This window comes from Falco cherrug, chromosome 5 (assembly GCF_023634085.1).
Source record: "Falco cherrug isolate bFalChe1 chromosome 5, bFalChe1.pri, whole genome shotgun sequence".
NCBI lineage: Eukaryota > Metazoa > Chordata > Aves > Falconiformes > Falconidae > Falco > Falco cherrug.
In genome coordinates, this window is record NC_073701.1 from 32,945,249 (window position 1) to 32,963,212 (window position 17,964).

Here is a 17,964-nt window from a genome sequence, read left to right on the forward strand (position 1 = left end):
TTGCTCTTCTGTGGACACCCTCCAGCACCTCAAAGTCTTTCTTGTAATGAGAGGCCCAAAACTGGAGTCAGTCTTCGAGGTGTCACCTCACCATGCCAAGTACAGGCAGACAATCACTTCCCTAGTCCTGGTGGTCACATTATTTCTGATACAAGCCAGGGTGCTATTGGTCTTCTTGGCCACCTGGGCACACTGCTGGCTCATGCTCAGCCGGCTGTCAGCCAGCACCCCCAGGCCCTTTCCCACCAGGCAGCTTTCTCGTCGCTCTGCCCCCAGCCTGTAGCACTGTGTGGGGTGGTTGTGACCCAAGGGCAGGACCCAGCACTGCTGAACCTCACACAACTGGCCCTGGCCCATTGGTCCAGCCTGTCCAGATCCCTCTGCAGAGCCCTCCTGCCCTCAGGCAGATCAACACTCCCACCCACCTTGGTGTCATCTGCAAACTCACTAAGGGTGCACTCAGTCCCCTCATCCAGATTGTTGATAAAGACATTAAACAGAACTGTCACCAGTACTGTTGGCCCAATATTTTGGGTGTACGTGCCTTCCAAAGCCCTCTCACACTCTGCTCCTGAGGCTATGGGATTGTCCCATAAATTCTTTCTTTGTGTATGACTGTCTGGGAGATGACCAGATGTAGACACTGAACAATTTATTACCAGGATTAAAAAATTGTGGAGAAGCAGGTGGTCAGCTGGAATTAAAAAGACAGACTGGACAACTTACAAACCCATACATTTGGGAGTTGTGATATGTATGTTATGAGGGCTGGAAGTAGCACAGAATTCTGTCTCTATGTGTAAGTTAGTTTTTCACAGCGCTAATCAGCTGAACAACCTTGCCTAGCTGTAAGGAGACTGACTTACACCCACTTTTTTACTTCCAGTAATTATCCTTCTCCATGTTTCCGTATTTTCTGTCTGTATTTTTTTCCATCTTAGGCCTGCCTCTGCTCTAGATTCCTTTCCTTGCAAACAGTCTTTATGCTTGGTTTCTTTGCCCAGTAAAAAGTAAGGGATCTTCACTGAAACTGGCAGAAAATATAAGCAAGAAGATGAACCCCCTCATTGTATCAATTCAGATTTTACTCTTTGACCATGCAGTGCTCTACACCCAAGTTTAGCTTATACACATTTCTTTTCCTGCTACATCATTTAATACACCATATTCAGTAAAATATTACTATTAATGGAAGTAGCACACAGTGAGACAGTACAATAGCCCAGCATTACTTGCTATGCATACATTTATGTAAATTATGGTTTTCAAGTTGTGTGTTTACATGGAACTCCGGGTTCAGTGTAGGGAAGGGCTTAGTGAAGAGGTTTGAACAATACCTGAAGAAGTGGAAAAACTTTATATTCCTGAATGAAGCAAGTTTGTGAATAGTTCAGTTAAGTAAGAAGGTGATTGCTTCTGGCCTACTGAAGGAACATCAGTGCATCCAGAGAAGGGAAAGGAAACAAATGCATGGACAAATAAGCACTATAACCCAGTCCTTGGACTGCAGAGCTGAAGATAACAGGTCCTGTCTGTTAGGTACTGTCCGTTAGGTTGGGTACTGGGAAAGGCAAAGAGGCCTTGTGGATTTCAGCACAGGATAAGCACAGTAAATGTCCTCTCTTCTCAGTCACTTTTCTAATTGAGTGGTGTATTTTGGCTTCTGTAAATAAAATACTCCCATTTGCTTAGGCTGAGTTTGCTTGAGGTGATATTAAGGGAGCTGATGATATGCATCAAGGTTACACTTTTATGGGGCTGTGAACCTTCAAACCAGGATACTGGAATGCCTCTGCACTTACTAGCGCTGCAATACGTACTCTGAGGGCAACAGGAGAACTATGGGGCATGTCTCTGAGTCTGAAAAGCTGGCAGCACTGGAGCCTGGGAGAATGAAATGGTTTTCGCAGTGTGTTAACCAGAAAAGTGCTCTGGTTTGTGACAGGGTAGTGGGGAACTTTTTTGTGATTGTCTCCTTACACAGTTACTCTGGAGGTCTCCTTTCTTGACCAAACAATCAAGGAAGTTTTCAAGGAGCTGTGGGAAATTGAGATAGGTAGAGAAAACTACTTAGGTGGATACTTCAAATACAGAACCCTGTATCAACTCATGAACAGGACCAAGCAGTAACTCATTCTATTCACATGTATAACTGCTCTCTTCACCTTCCTTCCTGGTCCAAGTATGACCCTAACTTCATTCATTTTCAGTGGTAATATGGAAAAGATATACTGAAAGTAGTAATCAGGCTTTCTTAATAAAAAGTAACGTAACTTCCAAGTATTGAATACCAACAGGTACTTGAATGGTACATCACTACAGCATCATTGTAACTCTTTATCATCTACTGTATTGTCAGGCTCTCACCTGTCCCAAATAATTAGGCCAATAAAACAAACTACATGGAGAATCCGTCTTGCCAATTATTTTATACAGAACATCATTGAGGAAGGAGCTCACAAACAGAACAAAATTAAAAACCCCAAAAATCGGAAAAATGAAAATATTTAACAAATCTCAGATAGACCTTTTACCCCCACTGTACTGTTTGTTTTACTATTCTCTGCCCCCCCACCCCCCACCCCCACCCCCAATATAAATAGTAAATAAATCATTAGAATACCTTTGAACTTGTGAAAGACAGCCCATAGCTCAGCAATGTCAGTGGCAAATGTTATGTCTGTGTCGAGGACAATGACTCGCTCAAGATTGGAAGGTAGAGTCTTAGTCAGAACCAACTTCATCAGCCCGTAAATCCCAGAGTAGTGTTTGTTGGGGATCCAAGACACTTCCGACTGACAGGAAATGGGAAGTGGGAAAGAGGAAGAAAAAATAATCTTTATTAGAGAGAGAAACTCTTCCTGACACTAGTTTCTTGTAATACGGGAAGATCTCTGAGGTGGAAACAGTCATCTAAAATGCTGCTTTTAAATTAACTTCAGAAGCCTTGAAATATGCTAAAGTTTCTGAAAGCTTGAAAAAAATGTTGAGGCAACCACTCTACACAATGTAATTAAAATTAGTTGAACCTTTCCAGCCTGGTACAATCCATTCTGAGACATCCATGTATCCTATAAAATTGAAATATGTTTTTAATCCAAAACTTCAGAAGTATTGTACATTGCTTTCATTTTCAAACAAAACCAAACCTTTTGTGCTTGCCATTCTCAGAATTTTCTGACACTGATGCAGATGTAACAAACATTTTTTCCTTTTATTTTTTTACAGATTTGGAGGTCAGAATTTCAAAAGGCCAATCATTTGGAACAATGGTCCTGAAAATCACAAAAAAAGATTGTTTCTTGCAAATGCAAATTTTCCTTAAGCCTTACATCTTAAATGTATAACTGTACTGATACCACACAGACATGCTCAAAAGTGGAAGAACATTTTTAGCCACATTTTTGTTTGTTATATATTGAAGAGGCAAACCCAAACATTTACATTACTTCAGTAAGGGCTAAACAAAACATTTCTACAACTTCTAAAATAAGCTGGGACACTACACTCAATATTTCATTGTGCTACTGGCACTAGGACCTTTCATGAGCTATGTTTAATTTTCTTTCTGTGAGACTCAACTTCTCAAATATCAAAAGTCACTGCTGAAAGTGGGATACAGAAGTTTTTGAAAAAAATCCTATTGTTCTGTCTGAAACTCCTCATTTAATGTTTTAAAGGACATGCACTACAATTCCCAGATTTTAAGTCTTCCCCTGAGTCATGCTCCTATTAATTTAAATCAGTATTTTGTCTACAGGAGACCTGAGTGAGACAGATTTCAGGATTTGTCCTGGCATGTTATACTTTGGAGAAAGTAGGCAGAAACTAAGTGCATTCATAAAACTGAGAAGATTTATTCTGTTATTTAACTGTCTCATATATATTCACTGACATTGTAAAGTTTATTATGTGAAACAGCTTTTGCACAGAAGAGCTCACTTCCTCCAAAATCCTTCAAGAAAACTTTCCCATAAAAGAATGGGTTCCTAAACTTTGTTTGGAAGTTGTACGAGCGGTTGAAGAAAGGCAAATAAAAGCTGCTTAGAGTGCATTTCTTTTTGAATATAAAGAAGGCCTCTGCTGATGTAAGTTGCCCTGCTCTTTTCCCTTTAAAATGGTACAAAATTTCCTTCTGTATTCTCAGGGTTCCTGTACCAGGGCAGAGCTCTTCCCCACTACTAAGGTCATTAAAAAGACCGAGAGTAGCAGATCAAAACTTATTTTAAGGGGAAAGGCAAGAAAAGCAGGTTATCTTAAAACAACTCCAAAACAGAAGCATGTAGGTTTGTTTGGTTTTTTGAAAGGCATCTCATCCTGGCAATCCATTTGTGTGTTCCCTTGTCTGTGCATAGAATTCATATGTAATCACTTGCATATACAATCTGGCTGGCATTGTCACCTACACATGTTTATGTATTATTTACTTGTGCTCTCTATAGGATTTGCATAGTAGAATGCCAGAAGTAACAGAAGCAACGATTGCTAGGAGTCTGGTATAGACCACTGTGAAAGAAATTAGAGGTGGAAGTAACACACACCGTGATTTAATTTATGGGTCTAAAAAGCCATCATTCTTATTTCACTCTTTCTTGCCTGCTGTCTGTAATTTGTATGGTGCTTAGTAGAAAAATGTCATTTCTGTCTCCCAGATACATCCCAATATTAAGTCTCTAGTTACATAAAAATGAACCTCAATGCTCCCCAAAAACTGTCTTCTATGTGTGTAACAGAGATAATTTCCAACCCACACCATCAAAACTCTAGTCATTTGTGGTCCTAGCTCTCCTGCATGATGGCCCTAGGAATGGACCATCATATCAAGATATCGTAGTATTTACCTTGGTTCTCCAAACTCTGCAGATCAGTCTGTATCTGCCACTTGATGCCCTTGTGCTAGACCAGCCATGGTGATCGGCTCTCTAGTCATACTGACATGGTAAAAGAGTTAAAATAATTTTACAGACTTGAGCTCGCTTTTATTATTACCTATCTCTATGTTATTAACTTTGGATGGTATGTCCTTCATTTTATTAGTCCAAATGCAATATTGCTCCAGAATAACTCCTAATATGCAAATAAGCCTAATAAGGCAGGAGTTCAGATATTGCATGAATAGTGTGACACAAACAGGGAAGGTAAAAGGTGGCTGGAAAAGTAAGTCGCCTTCATGGAGATGTTACTTTCTTTGCTCCCAGGATTCCCAGTATCTAAGACCACTGCCACATATCACTGCAGGGAGCAGATCCTTGCCTGGCAGTTCCTCCCAATCCGGCACACAGAAGCCAAAAGCCTGCCATTCTGCAGCCTGACGTCTGAAAGCATTGCTTTTAAAAATGAAAGGAGCAGTCCCTATTCCAAATGGTCCATCACAGCTGGCTAGTACATGTTCGATTTGAACATGTGTTGAAGCTTCATCTGTCAGTTGGTTCAATGCATCTGCAGATTTCTCTCCCCTGACGCAGAGTTGACGAAGACATAAAGAGGTGTCCTAATTAGTCCCAGTATAATTTCTTCATGGCTTTGCTACTCATGAATAATGTAACCGTTCCAATTCATGCCAAGGAAAACTTACGCCACACAACAGCACTGTGAAGGCTCACTCCCTCTGGGTACCACGTATAGTCTTAATAAAAGAAATAAAAGAACACTATGGTTGAATAGGTGCTTAGTAGTTAAAAAGTGCCAGTTTGAGGTAATTAAGGTGGCCTAAGCACAAACTCTTGCAAAATTCTGCAACCTCCAAGCTGTCCACTTTGATAAAACTGGTAACATTTAGACATTTTGTTTATCTAAATAGCACCTAAATATTTTCTGTAGGTTGTAATATTTTTTTTCTAGCATAGTTAAAATGGCCAATATATGGAATGTTTGTGAATCATTTGCTTTACTAGCTAGATTGGAGTTGCCTTCAGAGAACAACTACTCATAGAAGATATGGCAGAAACAGAAAGAAGAGTTAGTAAAGGAGGGAAGTGAATCAAAAGAGTGTGACATAGTTTGCCATTTGTATAATTCTCAGTTCAGGAGAAATAGCACACCTTAGTTCTCTAGCTCTCAAGATCTGGATTTTTGTTCATGAGAGGACAGTAAAGGCATTTAGCTGGTACTGACTGATCATTTTGAGTAAGCTAAATGAAATAATATCTTCTCACTAAAGATCTTTCACCAGAACCATCTTAATTCTTTCCATTATTGAAGAGTAAATTATCTAAATTATTGCATTCTTCTGGCTATGAATATAGAAACATGTCCATGAGTCTGCACACTGTACACAACTGATCACTCTGGTAAGCGACAGAGAAGTGGGAGCAATAGTCTCCATGTCCAGTGATACTTTACCAGCAAGTTATCTTCTTCCTTAACTATGCTCTGACTTCCTCTGAGAAAAGCTGGCTAAAACACAGTGGCTGTACACAGCCTAACTGAGCTTCCTCATACAGAGTTGCTGCCACTGTATAAAGGCTCACTGGAATTACCAGAAGTGCCATTTTTAAGGAGAAAAGTCTAATGTAGGCATACAACTTACAACCAAGCTTCCCTCTTTCCATGACAGAGAAAGGGGGAAATGCTGGCTCCTTCTCTTCTCCGTTTGTGAATGAATTGTATAGTTACTACATACCCAAGTATTTAGGTATCTTTATTCTTAGAAACACTTGAGTCTGGTTGCCCACTTATCACAGAGCACAACTCTTTTACCAAGTCATCACAAATATATACAGCCAGACTTCAACTCTTATACTGTACTTCTTTAGGGAACTGTAGTGATATTTTTTTTCCCCCCAAGTTTCTTTTTCCCCACAAACAGGTGATGAGGAAATTTGCCCAGGATTCTTTTTTCTCATGTGTCTTACTCTGCATTTATTAACAGCTGCCACCTGACCCTCACTGGGATAAAGACAAAGAAAACAGCTCTTAGAAAGATGAATGTGGGAAGTAGGGTGCAGGGATGGATGCCAGTCATGAGCATAAGTGTGGAAGAGGGCAAGTGCTCTGTTTGTGTGAGGAGAAAAATATACTTTGAAGTTACATGCCAGAATGACATACAGCTCCATATTTGCTAAAGCCCAATTAATTACGTTCAATTATTATTGTATTTATATTTACACCTTGTGCTCTTAAAGGTCATCAGTCTTAAAAGCTAAGATACTTTGTATGCAAATGTGATTTTGCTGCGCTCACACTTCTCTTTGCTACTTTATTAAAATTATGATAAACAGAGCAGTAAGCTGAAGCACAAGGAAAGAGATAATGTGTTTGCTATCATTCCTTAGTGCTGGTTTATATAGATATATTTCCAGACTGGAGCACAAAACCAGTAGCAAGCATAGAAGCAGAGGAATGACATGTTTCTCTCATTACCATCTTCCCTGAAGTACTGAAGGTTGACAGAAAACCTAACAACCTGGCTTGCTTTGTGCTTCCTGACTGGGAGCAGGTATATAATAGTACCGTTAAACAAAGCACTCAAGAGTTTTAGCTAGATGACTACATAAACATGAGCCTGCATTTCCCTTCTAAATGCAGCCTCTCCCCGGTTAACCAGATCTATTACCTCCCTACCAGAAGCAAATCTTTTGACTTTTCCTGATGAATAGACTGCAGTCCATACAGCATCACAAAATCACAGAAAGATTGAGGTTTGAAGTGACCTCTGGAGGTCATCCGGCCCAACCTCCTGCTGCTCAAGCAGAGCCACTCAGAGTTGGTTGCCCAGGACTACGTCCAGATGACTTCTGAGTATCTCCAAGGTTGGAGACTCCAAAATCCCCCTGAGCAATCTCTGCCAGTGCTCAGTCACCCTTACAGTAAGAAAGTGTTTTCTGATGTTCAGAGGGAACCTCCTGTTTCAGTTTGTGTGCATTGCTCCTTGGCCTGTCACCAGAGACGTCTGAAAAGAGGCTGGTTCTGTCTTCTTTGCACCCTCCCTTCAGGTACTTATATACATTGGTAAGATCTGCCCCCTGAGCCTTCTTTTCTCCAGACTGAACAGTCCCATCTCTTCCAGCCTTTCCTCACACGTGAATGAGATGCTACAGTCCCATCATCATGTCTGTGGCCCTTGGCTGGACTCTCTCCACTATGTCGATGTGTCTCTTGTACTGAGGAGCCCAGAACTGGACCCAGCACTCCAGGTACGGCCTCACCAGTGCTGAGCAGAGGGGAAGGAGATCACCTCCCTTGACCTGCTGGCAATACTTTATCAAATGCAGCCAAGGATACCATTAGCCTTCTTCATTGTGAGGGCACATTGCTGGCTCATGTTCAACCTGGTGTCCACCAGGACCCCCAGGTCCTTTTCTGCCAAGCTGCCTTCCAGCTGGGTGGCCCTCAGCATGTACTGGTGCATGGGGTAGTTCCTAGGTGCAAGACTCTGCACTTCTCCTTGTTGAACTTCATGAGGTTTCTGTCAGACCTTCTTGTCTGTTAAATAATATTTTTTTCCATTTTCTTAACAGAATTCCTCACTGTCCCACAGAATATATAGCACCGTAGCACCCCATGAACTACAGAAAGTGCTTCCTGTTCAGTGTGGTAAGATGAGGGAAGTTTGGCTGATGAAGTGTTTTCCCTGGCAGCATGTCCTTAAACACTTTACACTGGAAAAATACAACCTTCAATACCGTATTGATTTTCTCACTACATTCACTGCATCTTCCTAGATATGCTTGGAAAAAAAATCAATCAAAATAATCCTCAGCTATGACATGATATCCCCATCCCCACTCCAAATAAAAGGCACCCTTTCTGCTCAGCTGACTTCACAAAAGCACCACTAAGGCGAGTATCTTGTAAGAAGGTCAGACTGACTGGGTTGACGCACCAAGCTGTGAAACAGCAAGCCTGGAGGCAGAAAGTACCACTTGCACGCACCACTCTCAGAGGTGGGCTAATAAATGGGGTCAAATAGAATGAAATACCACCCCACCCCCCAGACTTAATGGCTGCAGATTCACTGTGGTGGGGAAAAGCCAGCAGCAAATAGGAGTCAGAAAACAGAAAAGGCTGGGGGAAGTTGAAAAGGCAGTCCATAAGCAGTTCTGCCTCCCTAGAGCTTTCATGCCAGATTTTGCTATAAAAAATACCTGGTATCTAGAATACACTGATCGAAATAAAGAGAAATGTGAATTAGGCTTCGTAACGAATAACTTGGTGGAAAACCGGATTTCCAAAAGTATTCAGCATCTACTTGCTCCCACCAGCTTCAACATAGGCACTATCTTCCTGAAGATTATATTAGTCAGGTGATAAACTAACTTCAAAATCTTTAAGAACAGCAAACAAAGCAAAAAAAACAAACAAACAAACAAAAAACCCACCAAAACTTCCAGGCCACAGCACAATCATAAAGAACATTATAGATCTGCACAAACTGTAGTTGAATTGTCTGACACTGATCTGAAAACCAGTGCAGTCTACATGGTGCAAGAACTTCCAGGTGGTGGGATCTCTGTGAAGAAAGAACAGCCAAATTCTTTGGTAGCTGCTGGCTTCAGGCAGCCCTTACAAATGGCCCAGGCATGGGAAACAACCCTTGAAATTCTGATGTGTGAATCAGGTAACAATAAAAGTTGTTATTTCCTCAGACTGGGTAAATAACTTCCCAGATACAGCTGATAACTTGTTTTCACAGCTTTTTCATTACTTGTTTAGTGCTTTGCTGCTTCTATGAACACTAGAAGTAGCAAGATAATTTTTTTTTTTACATCATGTGACCTTTATTTAAGACTTAGGTAACAGAACTGGGGCTTTCATGTCATTTCTAAACTGGGAGAAAATAATGTCACCATTTTAATGATGATCATATTACCAAGTTTTTTTAAAACAAAGTGTAAAAAGAGGGGGAAAACAAATGATACTGCATTGCTAGCACAGGACAGAAACTTTTCTTGATGCACAGTTTTTCTCATCACTGTTTTTCAATTTCACACAGGGAGAACTTAATGCTGCTACGAATTTTGCCATACCTCTTCCCACATCCATGAAAACTGAGTTACAATTCCAGCAGCACTAGAACAGATCAGGGTTAGTTTCAGGCTCACCTTTCCCATTTCACATCAACCATACCTCACAGCATCTAAACTCTGCAGGCACATCTGGCTGATCCCCTTTCTCACTCTCTTGCTTCCAGGAGAGCAATATCAATGGAGATTGGGTGAACTGAATCATTGAGAAAGCAGGGGAATAGCAGGTTAATGTTTAAATATGGGTAACATTCTTGCCTCTTCAGCACACTGTATTTCCTTTTTTACAGATAATTTAAAGGATTCAGAAGAGAGAGAGAGAGCAATTCCAAGTGACCAAGAGCCTGGGAGGAAGAAAGTGACTGTCACCTGTAATAGTTTCCTCAGGAGGAATGCCAGAAGAAATCTCCTTGCATCTCATTTACAGAAAATCACCACCTTTACTCCATCCTCGTTAGGTATCCAGCAAACACTAACAGAAAAGCCTTATTTAAACAAAAACACTCTTCTGTTAATGTTTGCTGGGTAACTTCTAACTTGAACCTTGAATTTAATTTTTTCCTGCGTGATTCACAGGTTTCAATAATACTGATATTCCCCCCCCGCCCCCAACAGGTCCTTACTACTTAAAGAAATAATAATAATTCACACTGAGAAGCAACTGTAGGGAGATGGGAATTTATACATTTTTGCTAAAATTATTTTTCTATTTCTGCTGGCCTTTGCTGCTGTTGTTCTTACTCATCACAGAAGCACTGGTGACTTTAATAGAATTCTGACTCATCTCTTGCTTTATGAACAGATGATATCTTCCACACATACATGCAACAGGTCTGGATACAAACAGCAGTGAGTAAAAAGGTTGAGATAGAAATGGATGATTATCTGAACCTCTGGGTCCTGGATAATGTAGAGCAAATGCAGAAAATGTGGAGCAAGCCACAACTGGAAAGGAAGATTAGACATTAAAAGGCAGGACAAAAAATCCTTCCCAAATCAGCATCAGCATAAAGCAAAGGAGAAAAATCGCAAATTAATTCTCATCTCTGCAGCAAAGTCTGTAACATAGTCTGACTGATGCTGATGCTTGTTTTTCTTGTTTTTCTTTTTTCTTTCCAAATCTCTCACCAATACTCACATATACACAATGGGCAGACAAGTGGGAGAAAACCCTGATTTAAGAATGCTTCTTCAAAACAACGTCCTTAATAACAAAATTAACTCAGGGTGTCAGGAGTTAAGCCATGGTTGTGCTTGGAACCAACTTGCTTTATACGGATGAAACTGCAGACTGTTCTAAAAAGTAAAATGGATGTCTTTTTGCTTTTGCCATTTAGGTAACAGGACATTCAGCCATACAGCTTCTTCAGAAAGGAAATGACCAAAAGGCCTCCCACCTCATGGGATCTTTGAGGATTATCTCCCTCCTCATAAGTCTTTGGCTGGCTTTCCTCCACATGGTTTCCATTCCTCCCTCCTTGATCAGCCCCACCAAACGGCCAGCTTCCGTTTGACTCCGAGTCCTTTTCTTTACTCTCATTTCAGACATTCTTAATTTTCTCCACTGTTTCTTGCTATCTCCAAAATGCCGAATGCTCTCTTTGTTTTTCTGTATTCGTTTGTGCAAGATGAGACTGCAGAACAGCAAAGAGAAGTCTGGGCAGTCTCACTTAGTGCTGTTTCTTGTTCCTTTGGGGCCTCTGGCCTCAACTCCAGCTGTTTTCAGTGCGGCAGTCAAGGCTGGAGGACCTAAAAGAGTCAGAGCGTCCTGAGAGAGATCAGTGAGAATAAACCAAACACCAGCCTCCCAGTCCTACCACTCCAGCAGAGGCAAAACCACAAGTCTTCCCTAGAAGTTAAGGTAAAGCCTCCTTCATTTTTCCTTCCTGACAGTGAATGAGTGAAAAGAGACACACAAGCTGGACTAGATAAAATGGCCGAAAGCCAGATCTTTCTGCTAAAAGCTGACTGACAGGCAGACTTGGCTAGAATTTGGCCAGTGGTCAAAAGCAACTCACAGCTGCCCTTTTCACTTCACCTGTACAGAAAGACAAGAAAGATCAATTGCACACTTTAATTGCTAGTGAACTCAATCAACAAGCTCTTTGTACTAATCCATCAGGGAAGACACAAATCCATGAAAATATTATAATAGCCAGCTTTTTAATTTTAGTAACTATGCAAATAAATGCACATTATCTGCAGCCATTGTATGTTCTGGCAAATTTCCATGCAGCACTCGGGGTCAAAGTCCACAGGCATCCAATCTGTATTTTGCACTATGTTGGGATATTAAACGGGTATCATCAAGGCGCACTGTCCAGAATAAAAAACAACATCATCTCCTGCATAAACACATGTTATGTTGGATAGACAACAGCATCAGCTCAATGACAAAAATGTATCTGAAGTGGGATTTTTTTCTCTACCGGATTTTGTGCAAGAGTCCTTTTTTTAAGGATGATGGAAGAAGGTAGCAGAGCAGTTACAGTGACTATTATTAATCAAGTAATGCCTGGCAGGAGACTGCAAGTCTAAAATATTAGTTATCGTTGTGCAAAAAAATCCACAACCAAAACCCAAACGTGTTGAGGGAAGAACTTCTCACCCTTTTAATACTGAAAGATCTCATCCTGTTTGTATCCAATACAAAAAATAATGCATTTCAATATAACAGCCAGAGTTGCAGAAGATGGTAATTTGTGGACAGGATGTGGGAATGCAGCTTCCACCACCTCTGACATCCTAATACAAAGTCAAAACATAGCACCAACATATGAGAAAAAAGGATTAATTCTTCTCTTCAGAAGGAAATTACTAGCTACTATCTGGTATCTCACCAGTAAAATCACCTCTCTCCAGTCCTGAACTTTTACTGTTTCTACTTTCAGAGCATGAATGGTGAAACTTCCAGCAGCTGAAAATGCTGCAGCAAGAAAGAGGCCATTAATGGGTGGAACACACACCCAGATGGTGGAATAAATGACATATCCCATAAAGAACTATTAGTTCTCTTATTTTCAGCAAAAGCAAAGAATTTGCAGGAAAACAGATCATCTTCCATCCTGTAGGGTTGGAGGCCAGGTGAGTGGAAACTTCTTGTATTGCAATTATTGCTTCAAGAGAACAAAAATTACAAGAAGCGGTGTTCTTTTCTCCAATGGTAAGTATTATAACAGATCAAAACTCCTGTGGACTAAAAAGCTCCAGGAATACATCCGCGATAAAAAGGATAATAAAGGATAAAATGTATAACAATTATGAACAAGCAATACTAACAATAACCTAGTATAAGAAGCACTGAATATAAAAGGGAGGAAAAAAAGTATTATTTTTCTTTGTTACTAGAAAGAGATGTCTCTCACACAATGCAGCACTAATTAGAGAAACAATCTGAAGGAAATAAAGACCTTAGTGGGAAAGCTGTGCTCTTCCAAACCAAGGAATATGGAACTTTATGTTCACGAAACCAGTCTGGCTTCTTGCCTAGATTCCCATTAAGTATTGGTCAAATACCTCGGATAACAGTGAATTTGCAAGAGTGGTATTTAAAGGATGTGTTCATGCAGCAGGCATGTATCTCTTATACTTTTTCGAAACTTTTGGTGTGAGGGCTAAGGCCACCAATGTCACACTTATTCCATGTAATTTTTAGTTTTGCCCTAAGGATCATCAGACAAAAATGCAGTCAGATAGACAGGTGAACACAGACCATAAATGGCTGAATAAAACAATACGGCTGGAACCATTTTATAAAGGCTTTCAACTGTATCAGCTAAAAGCTGTGGAATCCATTCAACTGTGAAAGGGGTCAAACCTGAAGTAATGCAACAGTATATGGGAAAATTATCGGGGGATCAAAGCACTGCTGAGTTTTCATCTTTGTTACTGAAAGGGTGAGACCTAGACACCATCATCTTACCCTCAAAAAATGAAACTTTTGCAGGATTAAGTCAGTTTGATCTGAAAAGTGATACCTCCACTAAGAAAAATGAAATTTCACAATTTAGAAATTAAAATGTTCTCTTCTCAAGTTGACTCAAAAAGAGGTACCATCAGTGGCATCTCATTAATGACCTTATTATATCTCCCCCTTTTGAAGCAGGTACCCAAACTCCAAATCAGCCTGAATGCTCTTACCCAGGCTGAGATGGTTTCAGCAGACCTGAGAAGAGTGACTTCACTGCGGGCTTGTGCTACGTCAGACACATAGCATGGCTTGTAATTTCCAGCGCTGTGGAAAAGCGGCATACAAAGAGGTGTGCCCAGCTAAGATGATTATCATTTTTCACCACAAGAATGACCATTTCAGCCCTAGTCCTTCAGAACACTTTCTACCTACACTGCCTGCTGGATGGCTCCATGGGAAGGAGCTCACATCTGAACTATTGTGCTTTCTGAATTCCAGTTGTTTCTCAGAAACGAGCCAATGCCAAGTACTTTAGAAATTATTAATTCCAGCAATTCTTGCTCCCTCGTGGTGAATCAAGGATATTCTTGGAGTCCTTCCAGCCTGCTAGCTTTTTTTGGTTTATCAATCAGACATGGAAATAGATATACTTCAGTTCTTTGTAAATCTAAAAGCCAAGGATCACGGAACATTTTTATAAGATGCTTACATCAATACCAATACTGCATAGGAACGCCTTGAACAGTCACTTCTGTTCTTCTATCAGTAATCAAATGCCCTATGACAGAGAGGCGTCTTTATGAGCAAGTAAAAAGCCATTAAGATCTAAGACCATAGTCATTATATGTCTTCCCAGCTTCTTATCTGGCTAGTGCCAAGAAAAGAAATTGTGCTGGAACACAGGATGACCATTAACCCTCCTTGGCAAGTACAGGGGACATACAACCTATACTCCTTATGCAGATCAAAGGGTTAAATAATTTCTGTATGTCCAAAGTTAGGACAGTAAAATGCTTTAATTTCTCATGGGTGGATGATAAAGTTCTGAGGAAACAGTTGCTGTAATGGGGATACATAGCACAAACAATAGTTGCAGCAGTCAGTTTGAGGCACTGTGTGTTTTCAACTTCTTTTTTTTCCAGGGAAGACTGGATAATTTTTGTCAAACTGTAAAGTTTTTTTAAGATCTCATGTGCAGTTATTCATCTTTTTTTCTCATTCTCTGCTAAAACAGCCTTCCCTGGAGGTGCAGCACATGTTGCTGCAATAAGAGTGACGTTTAAGGAGCTGAATGCCAAACAGGAATCCTTGCTATTGAAATGTCACAGTCAGCTACTGTGATACAAATGTAGGTGATGCCAGTGGAAGAGAGTTGGCTCCTTACTCCTCACTTCACATACGTTACAAAGAGCAGCTACCCTGGCTTCACGGTGGAGGTAGTACAAGTGACTCTGTTGCTCTTCCCTAGAACTAGGAAAAAGGTGGAGCTACACAGAAGCTCGTAACACTTAGAGATAAGTTATATAACTAACAAAGAACACCAGTGTTTCTAAAACACCAGCAACAGTAGGAAAGTATAAGGGGTTTATAGAGCCAGGCATGAGGCTGTCTTTTGGAATATCCCCCTGTGCCATAGAAGCACTGCACAACACAGCACAGCAGGCAGACTGGGACCCTTGAGAGAGGCTCGGGAAACACTGCACCTTCTGGCATCACACTGGGCTTCATCCCAGCATACCTAATTCTTACAGTTCCAAATCTTAAATTAACTGACAACATTTGTAAATCCAAGGGGAAATTATACAAAAATCCGCAAAGAGCTAATCCACCTTTGGTATCTTGCCTCACTCCACTGACAAAGTCAGAGGTGGGGCTGCTCATGAAAATTAGATGTCACTAAGCAGACGACAACTGCTAGAAGTCAGTAATGGCACCATGATTCCCATTCTCACAACCAGTTTGTGACCAGCCTCACCGATTTCCACAGTACCTCTTTCACCATCACCTGTTTTGAACAGGCAGAAATTTAAGACCCAGTGTGGTTTTACATAAAATTACTTTCTTGCTGAATAATAGCTGAAAACACATCTAATAATAATTTGTAATGTTGCATGGCTTTTTATTTGTGCAGAAGAGGGACTGGGAAGGCAGAGAAAGTACTGCTTAGGATACACAGTCTGCACGGATAGATTCTGACCACTTCACAAAGGTTCCACTGTGCTGGGGAGTTTGAATTGCTGTCTGTTTCTTGGTGGATACTCACTTCATCCCAAGCAGTCTGAAGGAAAATATCTTGGCTTACAAAACCTGGCCTGTTAATGTCCAGTCATCTGTACTGAAAACCACGGATAAAAGGCCCCGTTCTTAGCATTGTAGCATTGTGTCACTACCTCAAGCATATTTTATCACCTGAGGCTTCATGTCTCTAGTATTCAGTATGTTCATAAGCGAATAAACAAAATCTCAATTATAATGTAGAAATAAGAGTCTAAAATAAAGCCAAGCAACTTATGAAAATCTGTACAATGCTTTGATTACATACTTCGGTTTTCAAAATCTTAAATTTGCATTATTTATTTATTTATTTAATACTCATTCTTTAAAAGAGAAAGGGAAAAGGCAGGAAGAAACAGCAATCTATGTCTACTATTTCAGCGACATGTGCCATAGGCTAGATTGCAGAAACACAAAGGGCTGGTCAAATGCAGGACTACTGCAACCCCACCATAATAAGTGACAGTATTTGACCAAAACCACAGTGCTGTAGAAACACTTTAATTAAATACCTATTACTGTGCAAATGAATGTAAACATAAAAAGATGCTGTGTTTCACATTCTGTATTGTACTAATAGCAATTAGATCTTGCATATGAAGTGAAAAAGAAAGGAAGGAAAGTAATGTACGTCTGCTTTATAACTTCATGTGTCTGCCTCTGAGACACACAGTGAACTACTTGACAGATAAACAATCATGCACCGCCCCTGAACAATATATAACCTGCATGCTGTGCAATGCAAATGTAGTCTAACCATTATAAACTGTGATGGTTAATAGCCAGTCACTAGTCCTGTGAAAATAAATTGTTATGGATGGCTGCCTCTGCAGCATCCAGTGGACTGCTTGACCAGGGAGATGGTGGAATGCAGAATGCTGTCAAGTTTTGTTCTTCAAGGCTTTATCAACACTGCTATCATTGTTACCCTCTGCAGTTGATGTGACAAACACTAAGCCAATAATCTGTTCATCAAATATCTCAGATCTCCCCCGTTGTCAGTCGGGTCTCTCTCTCCCACGGCCAGCAGTTTTGTTGGAAGTTTCTGCTTGAAAAGGTTCCAAAATTGGTATATGGCCATGTATGATACATAGTCCCACCAATGTTACCATTCATCAGAAAAGCTTCCACTGGCAGCAAAAAATTTCATGGCATTTGATTTGCTTTTGGGGTCAATTGTTGCACAAAAACTTACAAACAGAGCATACTTTACATCAGCTAACGTTATTGGGATATTGGCTTAGGGTAACTCTTGAATGGACAGTACAATTTGTTAGACAGGAGACTGGGTTGCTGTCTGGATGGTGGATTGAATCTCCATGTAAAGGTCCTTGCAGGGGCATCTTACTTGGATTGGATAAACCTCCTTAAAACACAGTTCTGTCCAATTTTTATAATCCAGTTAGCCTGTGGTCCTACATGACCACTGCAAGGTGTGAATAATTCACTATAGATTACCTTAACCTACATAGAAAACATTTCTTAACTATCTAAAGTATGTACAAAGACTGTCCTACATGATCCTTGCTTCTCACATAGGAACAGTTTCTGTGGATTGCCTTATCCTTGTACAATTGATTAGCTTTGCAGCACAAACCGTCTGGGAATCTCTGGGACAACCAGATTCTCCACCCAGGATGTTAATCATCACATTTAAGCATACAAATAGGACTAGGCACAGCAGGGACTGAACTGACTGAAATTCCCACTGGGACAACTCATGTAACAGTCTGTCAAATACTTGTTATGCAGATGGCCAGCAGTTCAGTCAATCGCCTAGTTTCAACCTGGCCTGCTGGCTCAAACTAGCCCTTT

General features: G+C 40.5%; 1 protein-coding gene across 3 annotated transcripts in view; it reads right to left on the minus strand.

The window, feature by feature from the left end:
* Window positions 1-17,964, minus strand: part of LARGE1 (LARGE xylosyl- and glucuronyltransferase 1) — a 286,548-nt gene that overhangs the window by 103,562 nt on the left and 165,022 nt on the right. For all 3 annotated transcript variants that reach the window (XR_003563335.2, XM_027816040.2, XM_027816042.2), the window contains one exon: window positions 2,624-2,795. Coding sequence is in view for 2 of the 3 variants with exons in the window: in XM_027816040.2 (XP_027671841.1) it covers window positions 2,624-2,795 (172 nt within the window). In the remaining variant the exon portion in view is untranslated. The remainder of the gene's footprint in view (window positions 1-2,623; window positions 2,796-17,964) is intronic.